Below are 19426 nucleotides of genomic sequence, written 5' to 3' on the forward strand. Positions count from 1 at the left end.
TCTGCAACATGCTATTTTGTGGGCTCCACACAATTAGAACTGTCTCATTTTGTGACTGTGCAATTAAACACAACCCTCAAATGTACCGACCACAAAATCTGCTTTACTTTGGGCCTTTTCATTAGAAACAATTTATTCACCATCTTGGACATGGTATTGTTAGCATTATGTGTGTATGCATCATAACAAACCACATAAATTTCATCAAGTTCAGGTAAGATCATTGTTCTTCATTAAATAGTTTAGTAAACAAAACTTAGAAGTAGTTCTACGCGAGCTACAATAACAGTCATATAACCATGTTCAATGTTCAGAGGTGTCATAGTATGTCAGGTGCTTTGGTGACATAATCAATATGATTGATCTGTTGCTCCTTATTGCAGGAAACAAAAACCCAAAGAGAAATGTGGATTGAGTGAAAGCAGCAACATTAGTACAGCACATCAGTGAAAGTTTGAGGAAAATCGGACAGTTGATGCAAAAGTTACGAATTTTTTAAGTTTTGCTGTTGGAACCACTGGATAAGGATACTACTTGAGCCCATGGCATTATGTGTGGACAACAATATAGAGAAATATAAAGAAAATTCAACATGCTTTCACTTTTCTAGCGTAATGAAAGAGCACTTCACCAACCGCTTTCAGAAAGCTGGGGGAATAATTACTACCCTTAACATATATGTCAGTATCAAGTTGATGGAATGTGTAATTTTCATGAAAAATGAATTTTTGTGGAATTCTCTTTATATTTTCTTCATATTGTTGTCCACACATGACATCATGAACTCTAATAGTCTCCTTATCCAGTCATTACAACACCAAAATTTTAATCAATAAATTTTGCATTGATTGTCTGATTTTCCTCAAACTTTCACTGATGTGTTCTATTTATGTTGCTGCTTTCACTCATATCAATCCACATTGCTCTTTGGGTTTTCGTTTCCTTTACTCAACACCTGTATTCCTCTTCTTTACCAACAGTACTTTCTTCTAGAAATATAAGTGTGGGTGCCCCATACACTGTACCTTTTTTCACTCTTGTATACATGATTGACAAGAATTATGTGATATGAAGGATCAAAAGGACATGGATCTGTAGTCTTACAAACACACACTCAGATGTACCTGGAAGTTCTGTACGTCCTCTTCCGGAACATTCTTTCTGACCCAGTTGAGTGTGGCATACCATCCCGGCCCCTCGTGTCTCAGGAAGTACGAGATGTACGTCATTCCACTGAGTTCATCAATGTGCTTGTTGCTGAGATCTTCCGGGGAGAGAACATTGGGGATTCCCAGCTTCTCGTTGGCAACGTTCATCGCCTCCCGACAGTTTTCCAGCTTGTCGGACCTGTTCATTTCTTTCCAGTGTGGCATGAGGGTGGGGTCACAGTAGTTAATTAAGGCACTGTGGGGAGGAACAATAGATACAGGTTACAGATAGCATTTCATGTGTATCTAAGCTATATGGGTTTTTCATTTTTTTCTTTTTGCATACATCTTTTTTAATACAGATGAAATGAGTGAAATTGTATGAAGATACAATTCACTGCTTTCATCTGAAGATATGAACATTGGACTGAGAAATGTAAACATGAACGAATACATGTGGACGCAATGTCTCATGCTAAAGGTAGAAGCCTATTCTATTTTGCGTTTTTGGTAAATTATATGAGTCTATGCATGAAATCAATTCAGATAAATGACATATTTTAGATAGAATATAAAAATTGAAATGACAGACAGTACTAGTGACTTAGAGTGTATTTAAAAGTATACAAAATGCTTTCCTCAGCACAATATGAATGTAACATACTTTAGACTGATTTAAAGTCATTTGGTGTCATGGAATATCATTATAGTCTTCATAACAATGTTATACTGAATTTACAAAAATATGTATTACTTTTCATTGATCTCCGTAGATGTATGTTGCAAATACAACTCTATAATTTGTGTGGAAACCTAATAAATGAAGTGAAAACACCAAAATCAATCCATATGGCCATAGAACCTTTCTAAAATGCCCAGCTCAGGATACTTTGGCCCTGTTTTATCAATAGATATAATTATAAATTTCCTTACCACACAGGCTGACATAGACTAATCATAGAAATCAACTATATAATCAATTATAACTCTTCATAAAACAGGGCCCTTAGCTATCAATGTATACTGTGGACTTCAGAATAGCACAACATCACCATTTCCTAATCCATATTTTTGATGGGAAAAAATGATCTCAAAATATTCTCCCTTGCCATGTTCCTGTCACACATAAATTGTACATCTCTATTTTGACTTTGATTTGTTTCCCATGCCTGATTGTTTTGCCGGGTGCACATCATGAGTTTGACACCCACAAATCATAGAGTCCACAAGTCATACAGCCCACGAGTTATACAGCCCACGAGTCATATATCCCATGAGTTCGACACTAAGCAAACAAGGCCCGTGAGTCCAACATAGTAAGCCTTATAATAATGTTGTAATGTCAAACTCGTGGGCTGTTTTTAATTAGTGTAAAATTCATGGGCCTTATTTGCCTAGTGTCAAACTCATGGGCTGTATGACTTGTGGGCTGTATGACTCATGGACCTTTCTTTCAATGTCCAAACTAGTGGGCCGTATGACTCATGAGTGTCGGTCTCATGGGATGATCCCGTTTTGCCAAACGAGGAGTCAGTTAAAATCCTCATATGACCTACCTCAGTAAAAGGCCATCATTCCAGTCACTTGAGAAGTTCTTGACAGGTCCAGCTTCTTCCGGCAAGACACCATTTAACCAGGCCAGCATCATCTTCTTGGGTGGTGGTCTGGTATTCCCACTTTTCCTGGTCAGGGATGCATTGCCGTCAAAGCTTCCCTGGGTGCCACCGCCTCCTCCTCCCCCACTGAGCTGGAACTTCTGGATGATCCTCCAGAGTAGTCCCAGGATGAGTTTCAGGTTCCCTTCCACTACGTCCTCATTTCCTGAAATGCAAAGGTCAAAGGTAAAAGACTGACTGCTTCCTGTGCTGGAGAGCTACCTGCTCATGAGGAAGGATCTGATCTAACTTTTGAAATGCATGGAAACTTATTAAAACAGGTGGCAAAAGGCAACATGATGAAACTTGCCAAGGTACCTTCGTGTCCTAAAGATCACAGGCAACTTCTAAACAAGGCAAGTGCCAAATTGTGTCTCGCCCATTCGCGTACAAGAAATTAATATTTTTCTAACTCCCAGAAGTTCATTGACCTGCCTATGACCTTTGACCTTGTGGTGACCTTCAACTCCCCAAGGGACATTTACCATCCAAGTTTGGTCACAAACGGACAAAGGGATCAAAAGTTATGAGCCATAATCGAAATGCACCATAAAAACTTAATGGGCCCTAAAACTTTGTTGACCCCTTTCTGTGACCTTTGACCTTGTGATGACCTTTAATTTCCCAAGGAACATCTACCATCCAAGTTGGTCACAAATGGACATAGGGATCAAAAGTTCTAAGCCACAATCAAAACGCGCCCTAAAAACTTAACATTGGGCCCTAAAAGTTCGTTGACCCCTGTCTGTGACCTTTGACCTTGTGATGACCTTCACCTCCCCAAGGGACATCTACCATCCAAGGTTAGTCACAAGTAGACTTATGGATCAAAAGTTATGACCCATAATCAAAACGCGCCCTAAAAACTTAACATTGGGCCCCAAAAGTTCATTGACCCCTGCCTGTGACCTTTGACCTTGTGGTGACCATCAGCTCCCCAAGGTACATCTACCATCTAAGTTTGGTCACAAATACACTTACGGATCAAAAGTTATGGCCCATAATCGAAACGGCCCTAAAAACTTAACACAATGGGCCCTAAAGTTCATTGACCTCTGCCTGTGACCTTTGACCTTGAGGTGCCCTTCATGTTTGGTAAAATGTGGAACTTTGTATAACTACTCTTCCCTCCAAGTTTGATTGAAATCGAAATCCTCAGTAGAGAGTTATTCAAGTTTTTGTAGCGTTACGGACAGACAACGGACGGACAGATGCCACAGGCGATCCCTTAGTCTCCCCACACCTCCGGTGGGCTCAACAAAAACCCAGCGGGGCTCTTTCCTTATAGTGAATGCAACATGTACTTAGAAAATGTAAACTTGGTAACATCTGCCTTCTTATGCTAAACAAGGTTCCACAATTAGTTTTAAGGTATAATTTGCTATTTGCAGATGAAACAAAAACTCAGCATTAGTGGTTTAAAATAGTTCTAAAACATGAGTTAGGGATAGAAACAACCACTGTAAAAATGTGAATAGGTAACTAAAATCAATGCTAAGTATTGTTAAATATACCAAATGTGAACAATAGTTATAATAAAAATGTTTTAAGACTAAACTACCTACAGTTACGGTTTATTCAGAAAAAAATACAGATATCTCCTTATATTTTAGGCTTTATTTTTTAAATTTTATATGATAGGATGTTTTGTGGTACAACAGACCTACACATATGCATTAAATGTCATATCTTGAATTTTCTATTTTTAAATCACTGTTCCGAAAGGGAAACAGGACCTTTAAGATCATGGCCCTCTACAAACTGCACTCTCACCTCCCTATCCTGATTTCTGCAGGAAGGCAAGTTTCAAAAAACAAGGCATCTTGGCATCTTCTCTTTACTAGCTTTCACTCTTGCCTGCTCCCGTTAAGAAGGTGCCCGTGCAAATTTCAACAAGTTGCCTTCTTGCCAAAAGGATCAGACTTAGAACTGTACAAAGGTTATCTAAAAGTATGAATGTAAGCTACATGGAAGGGTGCGACAAAGCCATATATATACCAACTTGCCCATAAAACTCACTGAATGGGCACCTGTCCTTTGCAAGTGTGGGAGCCTTTTCAATAACACCACATTTGGGTGAATTGGGAAAAATATCCTTGAGTATAGGCTAGTGCCATCTAGTGTCATCCACTGGGAGTCACTGTTGGTCACAACTAGTTGTTGTTGTTGCTATTGTTCAGATGAAAGCAATTTAGTTTAAAAATGTATGAACTGGTCGAAGTGTTAAAAATTATCCCTCAACTGAAACTTTTTTTTTCCAGTAATGATGTCAAAGGTGATATTTTGTACATTAAATACACTTTTTTGTTAGGAAAAGAAATGTCTACTGGCTGTCTACTGTACATGGCACACACTGCCTTTCCACATTTGCTCCATTCCAACATTTATATTAACCAGACACCTGTTTCTATTTCTTGATTGATATTGAATCAACATCCCTCTTGCTCTGAGTTTCTATCCCATGCAGCTGTGCTGGCTGTGCTGAATATGTTTGCATTGTTAGTCAGCCTCTTTCTTTAATCAATAACATAGATATCTGAAAGGCAAAATTATGAAAAAAGAACATTTTTACTTCTATGTGATTAATACAGTCTGCTTAATTGTGGATCCCTGTACAACATGAATTCATGTTTATGAATAAAATAATTTACTAGTAGCATTTGTGCTCTCACAATATTACAACTATCATGTCTTTTCATATAAATCATTATTTGATTTAATACCATGCTACATGATGACTACAACTGCAAAACAAGCAATCTACATTGCAGCATGATCAATATGACCACAGCCAAGACTGCACCAGAATAATGGCCTGGAGATTTGGACTTAAAAATACAGTTCAAATCATGACATGCAAACAAGTATGACTGATCGATCATACAGCAAACATGTCGTGGTTTATGATTAACCGGAGCACAGGTGATGAAAATGCACAGTAACAATTTACCCTGTCTGGGTTGTAGCTTTAGATGTTCTAAATGTAATAGTCTACCAGAGTTATCAAATGAATTTTGTTCTGTTAAGAGTGTACAAAAAATAGTACAAAAATTACTAATTCCTACTATGTTTGAAATATCCCTTCTAAGCCTAGGTTATATCCTTGGATTTCTCATAAAATTGCATTTATAAGCTGCAGTGAGAACATTTTGCTTTTGAAGGTCATACATTAGGGGCTTATATGTTCACGAGTGTTTGAGGGTAGATATGAAAATATAAAACACAGACAGCTTTTGTTATTGAAATGTTCAAACTATCATAGGACTTAACAGCTACTGGTGCACTATGTAAAATATCTTTATATACATTTTGCTTGGTGTCGATTCTGCCCAAATGCAGCAAAACAAGGAATATGCTAATTCAAAAAATAAATAAATAAATAAATAGAGAATCATAATACATGTATTGAGACTAACAAGTTTGACCTGCTATAATCCAAACTTATGATTTCTTGGTTGAATCAAAAAGAAAGTATCTGTTGAGTCTCATCAGCAACCTACATTGTATCTTTACAGAATTTCATCTACCGATGTTAGTTCTTCATGTTTTCACTTTTCTTCGCAGATAAGTGAAATAAACTCACCAATTTCCAATATAACTTTCACAAGAAAATAGAGGTTCATTCATATTAAAACAGCTTTTCCTTAGCCAACAAAACACTATGTAGGTGATGCAAACAGTGCATCAACATTTTGATTATTGTACATATCCCATGAAGGCAGGTTCAAATAGAATCTTACAAGATTGCTCTGATGTAATCAGCAAAAATAAAAACAAAGAAATTTTAGGAAATTCTGAAACAGATCATGTTGGCAGTACAATGTACATCAGGGACTAGCAACGTCTGAGTTTGAAACAGCACTCCAGTGGTTTCAAGCAGCTTAGATTCTGGGTTAAAAGGGGTATTTTAATCTCCTGTTTTGTGTGTTTGGGTTTGAGTTGCTGTTGTTTATATATGGGGCTGAATATTTAGGTAGGACCTAAAGAATTTGCTCAACTATCGACTGAAAATTTGATGTATGTCACTTCTATAGACTCCATAACCTCATAACAAGGTAGAGAATTTCATTTGTCAAGGGAGTGAAAAATGTCATTCAAAATTCCAAGCTGTTATAAAGTTAATTGTGATGGTATTTGCTTCAGAATGAAGTGCAATAAGTGCTAATTTACACAAACTGAAAGTCATCTTCCTGACAATGGGTGTACCCTATAAATACTGATTCTAAAATCATGATAAAATGTGGACTTTGACATCTGATTACTATGAAAAAGGCTGCCACTCCTACTCTCAAGTTGACAAATTACAGAAATACTATCATCATATCCAAAGCACTTGACCCCACACGCAGACGAGATATCAGATATCAAGCAAGCCAAGTTTGACTGTGGCAAAAGTCTACGTCCAAACATCAAAGATCACAGGTATTAGCAGAAGTGAAGAGGCGTATGTAAATTACTTGTAGTTATTCTGCTATTATAGGACATGAAAACCAGCATTATTTCCTATATCTTTTGTTAGTGACAACAATGTTTTATACATGGTGTCTCAGATTTTCTGTGAGTGTGTGTGTGTGTGTGTGTGTGTGTGTGTGTGTGTGTGTGTGTTGGTTGGTTTGCATACTACTGGGTTTTTCATAAAAAGATTCAAAAGGGATTAGGATTTATTTTGAAACAAAGATTACAAATTATACCTGCAACGCTAGCACTGATTTGGTCTACTTTACAATTCATCATAAATGACTGTGAAACTAAATGTCTACAAATAGCAGAAAAATATAAATATCAGAAATCAGTCTCTTCATCACCGTTGAGTCAGAAACATTGAGCATTTGACCATGTTATAATGAAACATTTATATGATTTCATTTATGCAAAAACAAAATTATCACTGAGTACGTTTTCAAATACACCTCAAAATATTTTTTTCCTATTTTCAATTTTCACCACCATTTTTGGGACCCTTTTTGGATGATTTCTTTGTAAATCTCTCTTGTCCAACTTACTGATATCTTTTCTTGGAACTGATATTTTATAACATAAGTATTAACTCATGGTGACAAGTACGCTACTGGCAATAGGACATTAATTGTGACCGTGCACCTCAAAACAAACATAAAGTCGCACACACTGATTTTGCGTGAGAACTGAAAGTAAGTGAAATGGGTCAACCTAGCCGAACTTGACTTTTTCATATTTTCTGAAAGAGTGGGTCTTCTTTTACATTATGCTAAAATTTGGTATCATAAAACTGGCAGAAAAATGTTTTTTTTATAGTTTATCTCGAACATTTTTGGTAAAATAGTGAGTCTTTAGAGTCCCTTTTTCATTTCTGAAAAAACTTGTCCACACTCTTCACTTTCAACTTTTATAACTTTTGAAAGGATAGTGCTACTGCTTTGAAAGTTGGCATTAATTATGGACAGAATGTGTTAATGAGGCATGCCTAATTTCAATTCAATCTGATAATCCCTTCATTGTTGCTACTCTGGTGGTTTACTTCCTATTTTTTGTCCCATTCATCGCACAGCCAGCACGGTTTGGTAAAGATTAAGCGCTTGAATAGACACTGTACTTCAGAGCCTCTTTTCTCAGTTCACACTTTTCCTGGGTTTGTGCTTTCTTTCCAATATTTAGATAGGTTAGGAGAGTCCATTTGATTTGAAATATACATCATTTTAAAGCTTAAAGTCTGCTCTTTCAGAATATGGTCTTAACTAAAAATTCATGTCTGGCGACTTTTTGGTTGTTTTGAGGTGCAGGGTCACAATTTGTCCTCTTTAGTATAAAGACATTCCGATGTCAACTGATTAATCTCATAGGAGAGTGAGTCCATTATTCTTCTGTTAAAGCATGCGTAAGTCAGTTGCAAAGAGGTATGATCATTTACAACAAGTTAGTGCCAACACATTCCAATTACTTTTCTTTCACTATTTTTTATCTTTCCCAGGGCAACTACTTGTCACTTTAAGACAGATGGGATCTTATCACTTGAGGGTTATGACATTTTGATCATAAAGAGAATGTTTAGATTTATCTCTTTGTCAATATTATGAGTTGCTGATTTAAGGGGTGTGCTACTTTCATGACAGTCATAAAAATTTAACACAAACTCAGTCTGATTAGCTCCTTAATATTGCCTCCGTGCTCTCTTTATTTATTATTTCTCATTCTATGATTTCTTTATTTGCTGACATAACACAGTCGCAGTTCAAACATTGCCATCACACTGGAATTTCAATGGACTTGTTTGACAAGATTTGATATCAGAAGATACATCAACTAAAATTGTCACATACATGTAGCACCACAGGAGTGTTGGATACTCCTAAGCTATACAAGTAGAGCTGTAGCTCAAAAATCAGTCCTGAGTTCAATTCAACTAATCTTAGGGTAGATTTTGGAATCAATCAGTCCTCAGAAGTTACGAATGAATTTTCACTGCAGAGCCACTTGGGAACAATATAGCATGCCCACCTAGCCACATTCTAAAATACATTTTAAATGTTTATAAATGTTTTAAATGTCACAACTACATCTGATCTGAACCTGTCCAAACTTTGGGTTCATTGTTTGGCTCAAAAGAGTTCCATGATACTGATAGTGAAACAGCTAGGGCCCAAAGTTCCAACATTCCTCATAATTCTCTACTGTGGTGTACATGATACAAGGGACCTCCCCGATTATACTATCTGGTCACCTTCTTGCTCTTTGTGACCTAACCTTGTGATTATCTTTAATTCTTTCTGTTCAATCACTGTGGTTGTCATTGTGTGTGCTGGTCTAATCCACAGCCAAAGCAAATGTTTGAATTCTTTTGTCACAGAAATAAACTGTCTGTCATCAATTTAAGCCTTTTGTTGTGATAATACCCGAGTAAGTCAATTTGCTCTGTCATGAAGTCGGGTATAAATATACACCTGGGGCTTGAATGAGGCTCATTTACACTCATGGAAAAGGACTCTGTGGCTTGAATTTTGACATTAAGCCTTGGCAAAACAAATAATTCTTATGTGGGGGAAAAAAAAATCTGTTGCAATAATCTGCACAGTAATGCAAACAAATTGGCCCAATTTTATTTCTTGTGGGAAATTTAAGTGTTTTAATGGGGTAGCCCACTGAATGCTAAATTCTGCTGGCACTGTATGAATTGCAGCAAATAAAGTAGAGTTGAATTTGTGATTTAAAAAGCAATATTTGTTTGTGAATGGCCTTCATTTCTAAAGTTTCTATTAATTTCTTGTAAAAGAGGCCTCAGAATTGCTTGACAGAAAGCATTTGAATACAAATTATTGTTTTTGGCTTTCATTGTTATACTCGATTACCATGAATTACTGAGCAATGACAATACAATAAATCAATATCACACAACTGTACTTGAAGTTACCAGCATTGCTTGTGATTTGTATTCATTCATGCCTTCAAATATGTTTTGACAGAGAAACTATAAACTGTACAAGCTGTTATTTTCGCGTTCACATATTTTCGTGCATGCAGAGGTCACAGCCATTTTCGCGAGATGCTGTTTTCGCGAATTGACACCGACGCTATCATAAATGCATTATTAACCTAGCACAAAGCTACATTTTGGTGTGTTGCTAAATTTGCGATCAAACCGTGATTCGCGAAATTCGCAAAAATTACATCCTTGCGAAAATAACAGGTTAATACAGTATATACCCATTTAAAACGGCTCAAGTTCACTCTGGGATGGAAACAAAAAAAAAGGTAATATAAATGTGTCCAGAAACATCAGTGTTGACGAGTCATTTTTACTAGGCTAGAAACACTTTTGCCTTTCTCAATTGTTTTTAGCAACACAGCTTCTGCTACTTTAATCTAAAGTGTTTATATGCATAAACAAAAACATTAAAGACTCTTTAAATGTTTCATAAAATACTGGATGGATTGTATGCAGACATGGTACATATTTCATAGTTAGTCTAACACTACTCAGATACATATGATCCTCAAAGTGATATTAGACCATTTGTACTTTGTCATGTTATTTGTTATTCTTGTAATTGTCATGTAACTTTTTATTGTTGTATATATTATCATAAGGTCTCATCAAGCTGTCAAGCTCTTCTTAGTGATGAGGGTCCCCTGTATTGATTTCTCCTTTGTTCACATACGAATACAGTATGCCTTAACAAGTTGCTTTAATTCATGTTATTAGAGATGATGTTGTTATGAAATTGACAATTCTTGTATTGATTTGTATGTTTTACTCTCCTTTTTTGCATACTCTGTATCATTTTGTTTTCATTTGTAATTGTATTTGGAGAAAGAAATATGCAGAAATAAAACCAAACCAAACCAACCATTTAATAATTGTTTTTCCCATGAGAACAGATATTTTTCAAAGACATTGAAGCTGTGAAATATGCACAAACTACAATAGTACTATACATATGTACAGATCTACAATATGCATATTATGTAGCTCGTATGTAAAATAAGGAAGCTCTGTAAGATTAGTTGTGGGTTCATTTGTGATGCAAAAAAGAAAAATGGCTACCAATGAAAATTGAAAGTTGAAGTTAACAGTATGGATTATTCTTATTAAAGGAATCTTACTCACATATCATATATGATCCTCAGAGATTATGATATAATCTGTTGTTTTGAATATATAGAGTATAAATAGAATGCTCTAACCTCAGAGTTTTAAAGGACAAGTTCACTTTTTATATGCATGTGGATCGAGTGAATGCAGAAAAAGTTTGAAGAATATCAGACAATCTGTTCAAAAGATGAATTTTTTGAAGTTTTTTCGCAGTCACTGCTGGCTGAGAAATCTATTAAGGTGGATGATGTCATGTGCATAGAATGAAATAAGAAAAAAAATAAAAATTCCACAAAATTTAATTTTTTGAAAAAAGAGTGATACTTGTTACTGACATGTTGAATTTTACTTATGTTCTCTTTATATCATTCTACACATGTGACATCACAAGCTATAGTAGTCTTCTTGTCCAGTATCAGTGACTGTGCAGAAACTTTAAAAATTCATATATTTGAACAGATTGTCCGATATTCCTCAAACTTTCACTGATGTGTTCTGCTAATATTGCTGCATATACACAGTCCACATTGCAAAGGTGAACTTGTCCTTATACTATTTCAGGTAGGCAGTAGGTCTAAGTCCCATAGCTTTGTCTAAAGACTCATACCCGCCCTAAACCATCCCAGACTACGTGTACTTTGATGGCTTATTTTGTCCATTCCCTCCAACATCAGTCATCATATTTATCACTGTAATAAGGTCAGATACACTAATAGCACACTGTGCTGCACAATATAATGGTGTTACATGTCTTACACACTTCAATGCCATAGATCAATAAAATTAATAAAGAATAATATGAGAATAAATCATGCTGAAACAATACTCCTTTGTCTGGCATTTTCTATCCTACACCAGCATATGGCAGGATCTCCTCTACTGGTGATATTATTTTTAACCTGTTGAGGACGGTTTAATTTTGCTACAACACGCATTGCCCATAGACGCTTGCCTGAAAATGAACTCAAAGACTAGTCCTCAATGGGTTAAGCACAGCTGAACACAGACTGTAGACTGCATGCAGATCAATATGTACAAATATTTATATCAGGACTTAACATTAACTTCTTTCTCTGGTAGCGCGACATAAATATTTACTGGCCCTGAGCTACTGGGAGATTAGACCACCACTTTAATATGTCAAGCACCTTCTATGTATACCATAATGAGGCATGATGAAAATGACACTCCACTCCTTTTTCTGTGAAATGTCATCAAATCTGCATTCCTTTGTCTTGCAAAACATTCATAGTAATTAGCATGCATTGTTTCTCAGCAATGTACATTTTAACTTGATGTTATGAATGTGAACATTCAAATGTAAAGGTCATCGGTTAACAGTGGCTTGTTTAGTTTCACATTTATGACCAAATTTCAAGTTTATACCCTTAAGATAGACATTTATCTTGTTTGTTGAATATTCAGAGTATAATTTCTAATTGGTATTACCCAACTTATGCAGTGACTTACCAGTGGTCCTACTACTTCACAAAATCTCCTCTTTTAAACATTTATGTTAACTTTTTATAAAATTCGATAGTAGACAAAAACAGCTATACTGTGCAGGTTGATATCTCCAGTATGTATCAGTATTGTAAATGTGTTTTTAATTGATTCCTGTTCTCTCAACTTTCCTGGATAGGAATGTGCTGAAGAGTTCACTCTTGAATGTGTCTTGAAGTAGTTTCTCCACTGAAAATCATACATATTTTGTATAATTCAAAATTGTATGGTGCCGTTATTATTAGCAATTCTTTTCCTCTAATGCTGTTGAAACCCACAATCATTTATCAATTCCATTAAGATAATGCTAACCCTTTTATAACAAATGACAAAATCATCAGACGTGGGTGACGTGCGCAACAGTGGAATTTTTGTGCATTGGTCCAGCATGCGTGGAGCACTTAACTTGCATCATTCCATGATTACTCATCACTACCAAATGGTTGATTTACAAGGTGTATGAAGCTCCATCTAAAGTCCATTTATCTTGCAACCCTTATCAAACTATTGGTTAATTTTTGCACTGTCTTTGAACATTGCCTTTGTCAAGATAGAAACACCATGCAATTAATTAACCCATCCACTTGCTCCCTATGGTAGATGGCCAAAAGTGAGACGAAATGGGAAAAGGATCATTGAAATGTGGTCAAGATACCATGGCCAAATACTGAAGCGCAATTCCATAGCTGGATTTAAATAACTGTTCAAACAGAATAACAGAAATAAGAAATAGTATATGAAATAATGAAATTTTGATGAAACAGCTTCATATCAGTCCAAAGAACTTACATGCAAAATTAGATTATGAGGTGATCATCATAGATCTGCAAAAATCTTCACATTGACCCATTATATGCATTTATACCTACAACTTCAAGTCTGGTCACATTTAGCACATCAACCATACGGTATTCAATCCACCTCTTTTGGACATGGATTTACAAATTTTAGATGCACTTTTGTTTTTAAAAATCACAATACCACCATAAAACTTCAAATAATGGGGAGAAGGGTTGTTTTTGCTAAATCATTATTTAAAAAAAAACATATATTTTTTTATAACTTTTTATGAAATCTCTGAGTTGCTGATCTATATGATCACCTTCTATGATTACACCTCAGCTATATGCATTGCCATCAGTTTCACAAGAACATCTAGGCTTACAGAAGTATTTTGTAAAAAAACAAAATAAAAATAAAAAATACACTAATACATACCTTTAAATTTGTAGAGCTCCATTCAATGATGAAGCTTCCACCTCCCGTTCATTAACTTTAATTTTATTCTGTTGGTCCTAACTTGGTATGAAAATACCTGAGACTGATGATATGTGAAGACTCCAGCTATCTAACGTTACAGAAACTATGACACACAAGTTTAATTTTCAAGAAAGTTCATGCAATTCCCAGGTGAATGATGAAACACTTACCAACATTGACCATCTTAATTCCTGCTCTTTCCATCATGTGGAGGGCGTGTGAGACATTTTCCATTTTCTGCACCCGTAATTTGGGATTTTTACTGTAACTCGTCTTCTTCTTATACACGGGCAAACCCCGGGACGCAATGAGCGCTTCCATCAGAGCAATCAACAACAGGCCATCCTCAAAGTCTGTCCGGAGATCTTCCACTTTCTTGTCGATAGGTCTCAACTGTTCGTTAACCCAGTTAGTGAAGGTTTTCTGCTGGATCTCGATCCAAGCCGAACTTTCTGAATATGTTCTTTCCATACTCACTAAACTTATCCAGATACTAGGACGGATGAGAATAATGCAGAACGTCGAGCTATCAACATCGATCAGAAGAAAAATGGCGATAACTGATAAGAAAGAGAACAGATACCATCCAGCAACACTGAACTTTGATGAGATTATATACAACGTCCCAATATTCCTGTCGTCTGCATATGCGCTAGCTACATAACGCACAGTCGAGGTGCATATAGCGCGAATCCGCTATCTTGTCGTACATGGATGTGGAAAACTATAACCCAGGCACGTGAACAACGCTTGCACGTCACAGAACTCACAGAACTCGACTCGAGCAGGGAGGTGAGACAACTCACTCGAGTTCTGTATTGCACGTCCGCCCGGCTTCCAGGGTAATAAATGGCGCGCTATTCAAGCTCTTGACTTCACGAAAAGCAGGTGATTTTAACAGTTTCTCCAGTTTATAGCACTGTGCTACTCCTAGACATGATATTCCACTGTCTCCTGGAGGGACCGTGATGATGCACAGATGTATCCGAGTTGTGATGTATAGACAGCACACTTTTCGAACCTTCGTTTCGGAGATGCTAACTACCCCAATCTGTTTTTAACACATTCCTCAGCTGTACCTTACACAGCCCTGTATACACCCACAAGCGCACGGATTCGTGATTCGAGGCGAACAGCTGAGCTGTTCTCACTTGTTCAGCTTTCCTATTGCAAAAGAGACCTCAGACATCTGTAACACTTGTAGCTCAATACCCATATAAGGGTCTAAATACTGTGGATTTATGATTGTTCGATTGTCGCACGTTTCCAGCTGCTCTCTTCCCAAAACTTGTTTAATGGATCACAGCATTATGGATTATAAGATTTTGATAATTTTTCAAGCCCCTGCGAGAAATTGTGGAATTGTGGAAAATGTATTTGAAAACCATGCATGACTTAATTCACGATTTTTTAATTCTTTTTAGAGCCAAATTCAAAAGATGGAATGGGGGATATGCACTGAAACATAATGTATGTAGGCCTATAATACAACTTTGTACTTCATTTCCATTGCAAGACGTGTAATATACATCTTGACACATCTGTGACTACATTGAACATGAATGATATGAATTCCAACGCTCTGAAATTAATGGCGAATATAGAAATGAACTTGAATGTTCTGCATTTGAAGTAAACCTATTCTCTATACATTCAAATCAGCAAGTTGACGATGTCATGCTCTCACAATTTCATATTCATTTCATGTACAGAAATGACAAATATCTCATATTTCAGCTGTATAGATATAAAATTTAAAAAAAAATTATTAACTCAGATATATCTTGGTATGGGAACACGTTTTTACTTGTATTAGCTAAAAAATTATTTTTTTCGATTTCAATTTATAACGTACATGAAAATGTTTGAGGGTATGAATATGACATCATCAACTCACTCATTTGAATATTCATAGGGACTGCAGCTCAAGAAATGTTCAGTGGTCAGAGAGAAATGAGGATCTTTGTAGAGCATATCAGGAATCCTTTCCCTCCAGTGTATGCCCATTGTGTTCACAGTTCCAAGATCATCCAAGTGCTGAACTTGGAAAAAGCGGACCCATGACGAACTTTACAACTGTTACGATCCACATTTCTCTGTGATCGCATAACCAAATTGAATGGGGTTTTCTGCAAAATGTAGGCAAGAAGTTACAGTTTCATTCTCTGAAATAGCATTCAGATTGTTCAATTATTTTAAAAGTTATTAATGCGAAAATCCGATTGTAAATTTTGGGAGGGCATACTGTATATAGATAAGGCACAGGCTATATAGAGTGCCACCGGTAAAACCGTCAAAGGTATTAATGTCAGCAGTAAAAAGTCAGCGGTTGTGCTATTATAAGAGGTATTGATGTTCTATATATTCTATAAGGGCCCATGCTATAATCTTCTCCAAGCACAGTTTTAATATCGAATCAAAATCAGAGGCCTATACAGCAAACATAAGCAGTTAAATATGAACGTTTGGCTGATTCTGTTAAAAATCCCCTGGCTTCTGATACGTCTGATGACATGTTTATTTCTAGCATGTTCACCTATGATATTTTCACCTGCATGGTACCGCCCTCATTTCGTTCTACAGGAAAACACGCATTGCAAGCCGAAATTTTAATATGTCCCTTATATGGGAACATTGATTGAGTGGCTGGTTGGTATCAACATAGTGCTGTCAGGGGCGGATCCAGGAATTTCGTAAAGAGGGGGCGCGTTTACAAAAATAAAGGGGGGGCGCACGCACCCCTCCCCCATTTTTTTTCTTTTTATTTCTTTTGTTTCAACAAAAAATAAAGGGGGGGGGGCGTGCGCCGGTTGCAGTCCTCCCTGGATCCGCCCCTGGCTGTGTAGTACGATTTCTTCCCGAGTCGGAGTGTGCATAGTAGTGACCTGAACAAGGAAAACACTTTGGATTCAGGGGCAATGTTTATCCTAAAACACGCGGAATTCAATATCTCGGACAAAGGTCGAATTTGCTTTTCCCTCTCTTTCCGAAGTATGATTGCTAATCTTTTAAAAGCGTTACATTTGCCTCGTGTGAAGAATGGAGCTTTCTATTTGATAAGGGTGAACCTGCCATAAACCATAGACAGTGTCCGTTGTTACATTCTTGACTGAAAATGTCAACACCATTTATCAGGGCGTGTTGATTCCTATGTGCTAAATGTGTTAGTTTGTGCGATTATTTTTGGCGTTCATCCTCTATCAAACAAAAAGGAAAGTGAAGGACTATACAATATCCATGTCGATCAAAGGACACAATCATTATGATTGAGACGACGCCCAACTGATCTTGTCTGCCTCGTTGAATACAATTATCCTGTGATTAAAACGTTTTAACACGTATAAAGCATTGGTATATGGATAGGGGGCAAACGCTACGAACGACCTCTCCGAGTGCACGTGCACAAAAGCATTACAACTCCTCATTATTCTTCCCCGAAATTTATATGATACGTCACCTGTCCATTTGAAGATAATATATCGTGTTGTAAATCGGTGTATAAATGTTCCACTTTCGCACGCACACTCATGCGCGCGCGCACACACACACACTCACACAAACACACGCACATATTCACACCCACATAAATTCACACAACTAAGAATTATTGTATAGTTTGCCCCTCGTCATGCTTGTGACTCACTATCGTTTTATCATCCTGATAAACTGCATTAAAGCATACCGTTCAATATTTACAAACTAGAAATGTCGCTATGGCGACTGGTATGCCTCCGCCATAATGCATGATTCTCCTAATAGGTCTAAATAGTACATGTGGACAATGTGTGATTACATTTTCACAAAATTGGCAAAATGTTAAAATGACAAGTTTGTCAAAATGTGTAGAATGCTCACCTTCCTTGACCTAGGTTAAATTGGATGAAGAGGAGAGCATGTCTTTGGGATTTATGGACTTTAACTTGACTTAGACCCATTCATACGTTTATGCATTGAGTAATTTTCAAGGTATGGAGAAAAAGTGCAATTTTTGTATCAAATAGTAAATTGTTTCCATTTTCATCTGGCCTTTGACCCTAAGATGCATAAGATAATCACTGTCAGGCAGAAGATGCATAAATATGTAGTACGTTTCAAGATAACTTGAGCCACTTCCGAGATATGGAGGAAAAACTTAGTTCAGCACTTTCACTTGATCTTTGACCTTTTGACCTTTGAGGCAAAAACAAAAGAAAAAAAACTTTCCAGAGAATCTCTATTAGGTTAAACATGCATACACGTAGTATAAAATAAAAATAATAATCCTGCTGGCATTGCATAAACATGAGGGAAATAGTAAAATTTTGAAGTGTTGCCCTTGACCTTTGACCCCTGACTTTTGACCCCATGAACCCTTAATTCTCTAGATAATCACTGCCAGTCAGTACATGTATGGGTAAAGTATATATATACTATGTTCCATGAAGAGACCTAGAACAATTTCCAAGGTACAGAGAAAAAAGGTAAAGTTTTAATATTTTTACTTGACCTTTTGACCTTTGACCTTTGACCTCATGACCCAAACTTTCACCAGAGCATCTTAATTGGGTAATACATGTATACACTAAGTTTCAAGAAAATATCTTCAGGCATTGCATAGATATGATGGAAATAGTGAAATTTTATGTATTTGACCTTGAAGTTTTGACCTTTGACCTTGAGCATGGGCACCCAAAAGTTGATAGGCACAACTTCACCCCCTAATACACATACATGCCAAGTCTCATTAGGATACCTCAAAAGGTTTTGATAGTTACCTTGTCCACAAAATTCATTACGGACGGACGGAAGGACGGACGGACGGACGGACGGACGGAAGGACGGACGGAGGAGGACGGACGGAAGGACGGACGGAAGGACGGACGGACGGACAACCCGAAAACATAATGCCTCCGGCACCACTTCGTGGCGGAGGCATAAAAATGCTTCCTTCAGGTGTGCTTGGTTTCGTTGGAAATTTCCTTGCATCATTTTTCAGAGTTTTTATACAGGATGCAAGATCTATACATAATATGGTCACAACGGCCTCATTAATGTTTATGCCTCCACAGGCATTGGCCGATTTTCCGTTCGAGCGGTAAAGGCCTAAAAGCCGACAACTATTAGGACCACCAAATCTCGTTTAGGACCTATACACTGAAATAGAATAGAATCTTTTTCGTATTCCTCTCTCTTCCCCATGTTCAGAGTTTATATAGTTTCGTAAAATCTGACACCAAAATGCTGCAGTCGCACAATAATATCGTAAATCCATAATGTTCTTGGATGACAATGCAAATGATTGGAGCTTATATACA

General features: G+C 36.8%; 1 protein-coding gene across 1 annotated transcript in view; it reads right to left on the minus strand.

Annotated features, from left to right (window-relative positions):
• The window catches only part of LOC139732020 (filamin-A-like), a 56440-nt gene extending 41546 nt beyond the window's left edge, over positions 1 to 14894 (minus strand). The window contains exons 1-3 of the mRNA XM_071642895.1: positions 14303 to 14894; positions 2705 to 2969; positions 1125 to 1404 (exon numbers count right to left, since the gene is read on the minus strand). Of these exons, the coding sequence (XP_071498996.1) occupies positions 1125 to 1404; positions 2705 to 2969; positions 14303 to 14603 (846 nt within the window). The 5' untranslated portion in view covers positions 14604 to 14894. The remainder of the gene's footprint in view (positions 1 to 1124; positions 1405 to 2704; positions 2970 to 14302) is intronic.
• Positions 14895 to 19426: the final 4532 nt, after the last annotated feature.

This window comes from Diadema antillarum, unplaced genomic scaffold, assembly GCF_040938485.1.
Source record: "Diadema antillarum isolate AM-2024a unplaced genomic scaffold, OU_Dant_1.0 seq00000398_RagTag, whole genome shotgun sequence".
NCBI classification, from domain to species: domain Eukaryota; kingdom Metazoa; phylum Echinodermata; class Echinoidea; order Diadematoida; family Diadematidae; genus Diadema; species Diadema antillarum.